At 36.3% G+C, this 8,443-nt stretch overlaps 2 protein-coding genes across 3 annotated transcripts in view; both read right to left on the minus strand.

The window, feature by feature from the left end:
- Positions 1–2,563: 2,563 nt before the first annotated feature.
- Positions 2,564–6,106, minus strand: Stip1 (Stress-induced phosphoprotein 1). 2 transcript variants are annotated; one of them, XM_017900935.1, is made up of 4 exons: positions 5,785–6,106; positions 4,681–4,923; positions 2,724–4,276; positions 2,564–2,640 (listed from the first exon to the last, which is right to left on the minus strand). In XM_017900935.1, exons 2-4 carry the CDS (start codon positions 4,699–4,701, stop codon positions 2,568–2,570), a joined length of 1,647 nt encoding a protein of 548 aa, XP_017756424.1. In that variant the 5' UTR covers positions 4,702–4,923; positions 5,785–6,106; the 3' UTR covers positions 2,564–2,567. The 2 variants fall into 2 exon arrangements, with proteins under 2 accessions (XP_017756424.1, XP_017756432.1); XM_017900943.1 differs by lacking the exon at positions 5,785–6,106 and having other exon boundaries at positions 4,681–4,983.
- A 979-nt stretch (positions 6,107–7,085) lies between these two features.
- cact (NF-kappa-B inhibitor cactus) overlaps positions 7,086–8,443 on the minus strand; it is a 4,857-nt gene continuing 3,499 nt past the window's right edge. Inside the window, exon 3 of the mRNA XM_017900380.1 lies at positions 7,086–7,480. Coding sequence (XP_017755869.1) covers positions 7,086–7,480 — 395 coding nt within the window. The remainder of the gene's footprint in view (positions 7,481–8,443) is intronic.

The following is an 8,443-nucleotide window of genomic DNA, read 5'->3' on the forward strand; positions in this document are numbered from 1 at the left end:
TGCCGAGTTTCTAGGATGGCAATCGGTAGCGAAACGAAACGACGTTTACGGGTCGTGACACCTGGCCTGATAACGAATTGATCCACTTAGAAGAAAATAAATGAATCGCGCGACTACACTGAGCACGATTAAACGATTATATATGCAATGAGAAAATACTGCTAGTATAAAGGGGGCCGAATCACTTCCGAATCTTCGGTTTAACACTGGAGAAAACCGGCCGCGAGGCACTCGCGGCAGGTTGTAATAGAGGGAGTACGCACGAGGCACGATGAGCACTCGAGAGTGGGAGCAAGACCGGGACTGGGATAATAGGTTGACGTGCACTGTCCGATGCGCCTCCTGTGATGGCCCGCGAACACGAGACACACGCGAAATCGTTTCAGGAGGAAGGGACTCAGACGCGTGTATACGACAGCTCGACCTCGTCTCGCCTCACCACGCAGCCCCTACCCTTCAGACAGAACAACGAGAAGTTAAAATAGATCGGCTCTGGTGCGCTGCTAGCTCGTTATTCGCGCAAATCGAAGAAAGTCGCAGAATCGACAGCTCCCATAGATAAGAAAGATGATTTACGCAACCGAACAGATTGCACCGATTTTCTCTACGTTTTTACGAATTTTTTTCTCCTTCTGTTCCGACTTCTCTTCACCGTTCTTGTAGATTTTACCCCACAAGAAGAACCCCTACACACTAGGGATTGCCCGAACTTTTTCTTCTTTCTCTGATTTTCGTTTCGTTGACTCCTCAATTTTTCGAGGGCTCGTCCGGGTTCCCCCTCCCCGCCACTAGGTATTCTCTACCCCTCTCCTCAAGCTTCTTGTCGACGACCACAGAACAACCACCACTCGGGGAACCCAACCGTGTGCCCTCTCTCGCACACACCCTCGAGTGGTCTTACACTCTCTTTCCACCTCGCTTTCACTGCGTTTGCTCACTCCCCTCACTCAACAATCCCCGAAGAAATTCGCGACCAAAACATCCGAGACGAGGTGCTCCCTGCAGCCAACATGTCGTCTGCTAGGCCCACCAGCGCGGCGGCTCACCGCGCTTAAGATGGATCAGGTTCGTATCCTGACTTCCAGGTGCCCTGTCCTCCACTCAACAGCTCAGTCACACTTTTGTCGCGAAAAAGTCCAGTCTGATACACACAATGTCGCTTCACGTTCGATCCCTCGTCCAGAATTTTTCGACAGATTCACCCCGGGGCCAACAATCTGTCGTGTAAAGTGTTAATGCATTGACTGTAGCGCTATCTGTGACATCTATTAGAACTAAATTGTTATGTGTGTTACGTGCTCATATATAATACGTACATGTACATTTCGATGTACTCTCACTCACCACACATGTCTAGCCCTTTAGATATGATAGGTTGCGCTGCGATCAATCCATACATACGTATATATATATATATATATATATATATAAACATATATATAAAATATATATATATAATATACATGTATATCTACATATTATATACATAAAAGTGTATAAATGTATATATGCGCTTGTGTGCATACATATTCGCATAGAGTAAATACAGTGACGTGTTAATGGCATCATAACCAATAAGATTTTATACCTTTTTAACTGTTAAAAAATAACATCGAAACATGAAGAAGCTTTATTTTGGATACAAATATATTAAATGTATCTTGATCTATGACCGGTATTTAAATTATTGCCAACATTGCCAACGTTACTACCAACATATGTACATAGTTAATAATAGTTACCAACAAAAAATATCTTTGGATCTTTGTATCATTCATGAATTACAATAAAACGAAGTCTTATTTGATATACAGACCTACTACTAATTTAAAATTTTATAAAAACATAAAATTTCTTGCACATCTTTATACATGATACATTGTAATAAAAAATTTTATTGTATTGTTATTCATCTTATTTCTTTATTGAATTGCATCTGATATTAAATAAATGATACAAGTATTATTATAATTACGTTGTAATTACTACTATTGTTATTTTTCTTCGTTATTACAGTATTAGTACTTTAAACTAAAACTGTATTTACTTATAAAGTAAAAGTAGATAGTTTGACGCATGGAAATGTTCATCGAGATTAATCAAGTTTAATATAATTTCATTTAACAACTAGACAACACTAGAACAAACACTAGAACTAACCTAGAACAAATCTAAGATACGATTGAATATTTGATGTCGATGATATTAATGATTTACAATTGGAAATGTTATTTTCTGCAAAAGCTTGTAATTATATAAGTTGATTCTTACAGAGTTACATGGCTATTGTAACAAGATTTACAATGCAAAAATGGTCTATGACTTGAAGGCGATGTCATTTACGCAAAAATATTTTGTATACAACGAAACTTTACTTGAAAATGGCTCTTCAAAACATAGACATACAATGAATATGCCATTAAGCAGCCTGCTTGGTTAAATAACGTTTCTAACGTTTCTAATACACAAAAATAGAATGAACAGCATTGTTTCCTTAATATCAAAGGAACTTGGTGACAGTAAAATGTCATGCACAGAGCTATGCACAAATATGGATATTTTCATCTTCAATGAATGGCTATAAGACCAGATTCCAAGAGTTTTTGTAACTTTGCTGCTACATCTTTATTCTTCATGTGGCTATAAATAAAACATTACAATGTTAATATGAAACAAAAAGTTGTATTTAAATGTAATGAATCCAGTACATTAAGTGTACTTACTCTTGTAAAGCTCTAGGATCACTTTGCATTTGTTCTAAAATAAGTCTCATAGCAGGATCCCGTAATATACTCTGAACTTCTGGATCAGCCATTGCTCTTTTTCTTACTTCTTCAGGATTGGAACTAACGGAAACAGCACATGAACGATATCCTTCTAATGCTTCGCTATTTGAAGGATCTAATTCTAATGCTTTTTGATAAGCAGTGAGCGCTTTTCCTTGTTGTTGCATTCCCTGTAAAATCTTGCCTTTCCTTATCCAACCTTTGATAAACTTTGGGTCAATTTCAACACATTTTTCACAATCCTTTAATCCAAGATCAAATGCTGCTAATTTGGTGTAACAGGCAGCTCTATTGCTATAATATTTTGCATCATCCGGATTTCTTTTGATAGCTTCAGAATAATGTTTTATTGCTGTTGGATAATCTCCCTCTTTATATTTTTGATTTCCAAGTTCCTTTTCTTCTTCTGCTTTTACTGGATCAATATATGCTTTCTTTTCTTCTTCTTTTATAATTTTATCAATATCTGAAAGAAGGGTCTTAATTTCTGGTGTTCTGTGTTCTGACATGGATTTTTCATAAAACACTTTTGCTTGTTTCCAGTTCTCCATTTTTTTGTATACATGTCCAATTCTAGTAAATGCCTTAGCTATCAATTTGAAGTCTGCTCTATTTTCTCTTCCAACTTCAATAGCTCTTTCACATTGGGCAATGCATTTGTGATATTCTTTTTGTTCAAAATATACTGCTGCTATGTTTAGTAAGTAAATAATTTCTGTAGGATCTAACTCTACTGCCTTGTTATAATGTTCAAGGGCTACTTCGAATTTCCTTTGTTTGTAAGCTTCGTTACCCAATTGCTTTTCATATTGTGCTTGCTTTTGAGGTGTATTACAGTCTGCTTCTTCTTTCTTCTTTTGAGACATAGTTGGATCTTGTTTAGGTTTTGGAAATTCTGATTGTGAAGTTTTATTCATTGATGTATCATTGATGTGGTATATATTGTTATCCGACTCACACAATACAATAAGAGTCGTAAGCACTCGATTGTCTGTTAATATAAAATAAGGGATATTTGGCTCATGTCTGAGAATATCCAACAATGTTACATATTCTACATCTTGTAAAAGCTGTTTAGTTCTAGCATCGTTTGCAAGTTTCAAATAAAAATCTTGTCTTTTTACTGGACCATTTGGTGCTAAAAGTGGAGCAACAGCTTCTTGCAAACCACTTTCAAGTTGAGGATCAAAAGGATCATGTTCTATGCCAGCTTGATATGCTTTAATAGATTCAACTATATTACCTAGATGAGCCCATGCACTGCCCATACGCGAATATCCTTTAACCCAATCTGGCTTTAAACTTACAGTTTTTTTAGCATCTTCTAATGCTTGTTCATATTTTCCTACTCGAGAGAATGCTGCAGATCTATTACTATATAAAACATGATTGTTTTCATCTAAACCAATTGCTTCTGTATAATATTTAATGGCTTCTTCATATTTCCCATCTTCCAAAGCAGAATTACCTTTTTGTTTTAAAACATATACCTACAAATATTTAACAAGTTGACACTAATAAACTAGAACCTTTGAAAAATACAAACAATATTAAAACATCGAAATGTTTTTTCTAAAAAATTGTGCAACGTTGGCTCTAAAGTGAGATGGTCGTTTAAGAAGTATTCGGATCTTTCGACTTTAGATATAAATGATTATAGCATCGAAATAAGGAATAAAATAAAAAGAAAGATATCAAGAAATAGTATATCTGGAAGCAATGTAAGAGAACGTATGAGAAAATATTCCGCGAAATAACGAATAATATAAGGACAGCAGTTTTTGAAGTAAAGCGTGTTCAATTAACGACATCTCGGAGAAACACAGTACTTTTCAAAATAATTTTTTAACCTCAAGAGAAGTGTAAGAACAACCAGCATGGTAAGAATGTTTACCTGGTCCATAACTTGTGACATCAGAACAGTAGTACTTTCGTTTTATTTTTCGCAAGTCGTTCTTTTACACTCCCAAAGATACGTGATGAATGCTCACTCTTCTATGTCGTGAATGTTCACTCTTGAGCCGGCGCAGATTTTCAGAAAGCTCCAGAAATGGACAACCAGCGCCTCTTCTTGATTATCGTGAAACTAGTTATACGTAATGCCTTCCCGCGATTATGTTCCACAATTTTCTAGTACCTTCGAAAATACATCTTATTCTTTTTTTATGTATAACTTGAATGCAAGCCTAGCTTCGCGCTTAATTCAAATGATACTATATTTTAATGTACAGTATTTTCTGCTTCGTACTATATATATACATTGCATTCATTCACATTTTCCCGACTGTTGGTACATTACAGTATATAATTCTATTTTACGTATTACACTTTTTTTTTTTACACGTAATGTATAATTAACATTTTATTTTAATTTATTCTTTATTTTAGTTTACTTTTTATATCTTCGAATTAATATTATATTTATATTTTTAAAAACGTGCGAAATAAATATATATAAAATGTAAATAAGTATAATTATAAATATACCTTTATATTAATCAACAAATATGTTTCTAACAAAATCAACTTAATGATTTTGAGATTATAGACTACAGATATATGTATTGATAACCTGTAGAATTCATGTGAAGAAAAGTATTATATACATAAAAAGAAAAAAGAAAAAGAAACACGTATATAAATAAAGAAAATGATCCACGAGCGTAAGTGTATTTTGAATATAAACAACTTTTACTGCTGAAATATTTTGATGTCCAAGGTTGTTTTATCCGATATTACTTTCGTTGTCACAGAACTTGGCATTTCCATTAGCAAACTAGAGTAACTGGGGAATTCCAGCTATTCGTCGTGTTGCATTTTTTTTGGTAACAGCAATGTTATCTTCGAAATTATTTTTGCACACTTGAATATTTCATCGTATAATCTAAAGCATTTATATGGTGCATCATAAAAGCATAATGCTTTGTGAAGGTAAATAACGTAGGTTATATTTTTAATATTAGGATAAATTTAACAACATAAACAAACAACTACTTACAGTCAAAAGACTATTAAACCATTAGCAAAATCCCCTCTTTTCCAAGATCCAAATATATCCTGGAACTTGTGCACTTTGCAGACCAAACTCCCCCAAAAAGGAATAAGTCCACAAGCTTCTTAGAATGCCTAGACCATTACACGCTACGAACTCGAAATAACTAACAGCCGGTCCTTGCTCCACATTTTTACACCAGCTCTTGCAAAATTAGCCGTAACGTTTCATCCACTTTTACGGTCTCATGAATTTATTGTCTTTGTCGTCAGCAATTGAAACCGAATTGTGAACATTTATTAACACTTGTTAATATCCATTCTGAAAAAATTCTAAAATCTATGGTAAAGTTTCCAAGGTTTTTTATTACTAAAAAAATAATTATGGACGTTATGTAACAATATTAATGTTATTCTATTACCGTCGACATCGTAAAAACGACTCCTTTATGATACTAACAAAACTTGACTATGTACAATAGGGAGAAGGGAAACGAGGAAATTTATAAACGTACCGTAAAATACCGAAGTACTCTGGCTCAGTAATACCCAAGTAAATTATCTGTACGTTCTACGACAAATAACCCTACTCAGAAGTGTTACGTCGGTCTCTTAATTCAACTAATATAAATATGTATGTACACCTTAAAACGAACAATGAAATTACGAATGTTCTGTTACATACTAATTCTTTCTATTTCTTTCTTTTTGTTATCAGATTTTTTAGTGTATTCTCTCATCTTAAGACACTTCCAAACGTACGGGTGTCACTACTACATTCTCACACCACTCGAACAAACAAATTTGATATTTTCGCCTATATTTACAGAGCGAGATCCTGTGGTCTCCTAAGCGTAAATGTAAATCCTTTGCAGTCGATGTATATTACAACAATCTTACTCGTAATTATTTACCTCGTTAGCGAAGTAGTTGTTCCTCACAGAGGCACGTTTACATTAAAGACTCTCGATCCTGTTCGTTATGTCTCTGTTCGTCCTTCGTTTACTCGTATATTTTTTCGTTCTTTTTCGCTATTACAATACGTTTCACATCGATGTTACTAATTAGATTTAAGTGAATAAAACATTCGATTTGATACGATTAATACTTACACTCGACGGATTTTGAATCGTTTCTGTCTACCCTACGTACCCGTATCGCGATACGTGGCCACAAAAGCTTTTTAAAATATCCTCGACAAACAAACGATATATAACACGTACATACATATGTATACATCGTTTGGAATAGTTTTTTCGATGATATTTTAACCAATTACATAATGCTAATTATCGGTCGTACAACTTTCTATACTTTAACGCCGACCACGTTTTGCCTAAGTCTCGCAATTGCAGGTAAATAATTGGCTGCAGTGCTTTCATCCTCGTCACTGCTGTCGGAATCCGACTCGGGAAGCGGTTCCGGTGTTGCTCCCAATTTTACTAATTCCCTTGCGAGTTGACTATCGAAGCACAGAGCTAACTGATATGCGGTGATTCCGGCATAGGTCTGCGTATCTAAGCAAGGCCTGCACTCTTGAAGGAGGAACGCAACCACTGACCGACACCCACGTTCTACAGCGAGGTGTAGGGCCGTTTTTCCCGCCAATGCTTCTCTCGCTTCGAGATCTGCTCCAAGGCGCAGCAAAAGTCGTACGAGTTCCACCTGACCTGACGAGGCGGCTATGTGCAAGCACATTTCTCCTGAAACACAAAGTACACTATAATTAATACACGATTCTCATTTCGTAGGAATACATTATACGAGGCATTGCTCCAGGATTAAGAAGGCAACCATAGCGAGACGTATTTGTCATTTTGATACCAGCACGTATTTCTTAATCGAATGGTTTAAACAAGGATGGGAACACGTACTTCATAACGATGCGACCGAGTCACATGCTTCTAGAAGATATACATAGAACTAGGAAGACGCGGTGAATCATTGTCGTCGGAGCTTTGGCTGGCGTCCCGCGGTCCAAACTAGGTTCGTACCGATCAAAGTAACTGCTAAAATTAACCCTCCCTTGTTACCACCAACAGTATGTACATTGGCGGAATGTAATTACTAATTTCGTTGTAGTTGGAGCCCACCTCGCAACAGAGAGCTCTGCAGATCTCTAACAAATATTTATGCTTCTATTCTTATCATGATGAATAGATGCACGGTGCACAAAATGCAATAGCGTTAAAGACGCATAGAGGAATAAATCGCATATTATAAATTACTCATACATCGTATGATGTATTTTTATACTCAATCGACACCGTATCGGTAATTCGTAATTATAATAGGTCCTCCTAAGCGAGGTTGACGACAGACTTTATTGTCAATTTTTATTGCAGAATTCGTAGACACGGAGAACACGAAGAGAAGTCGAGAACGGTCTCCTCGTCGAAGGAAACGTTCAAGGGTGAAAGCATCCGCGTGTGTCCACCGATTTCCACGCCACTGTGGGGTTTCCCAAGTCGAATTGAGTCGAACCGAGGCGAGAATATCACGACACGCAAATAGTCGCGCAGATATTTTTAAATATCAAAAACATCTGCTTCGAGCTTTCTGTCTCATCGCGCGCCGCGCGTGATGTAACGTGCGTGCACGCACGCACAGACGACGCGCCAAAATTCCGTTGTGTGTACTCTGAGCTTAATACCGTAACACTCTTT

This window comes from Eufriesea mexicana, unplaced genomic scaffold (genome assembly GCF_001483705.2).
Source record: "Eufriesea mexicana isolate 0111107269 unplaced genomic scaffold, ASM148370v2 scaffold474474835, whole genome shotgun sequence".
NCBI classification, from domain to species: domain Eukaryota; kingdom Metazoa; phylum Arthropoda; class Insecta; order Hymenoptera; family Apidae; genus Eufriesea; species Eufriesea mexicana.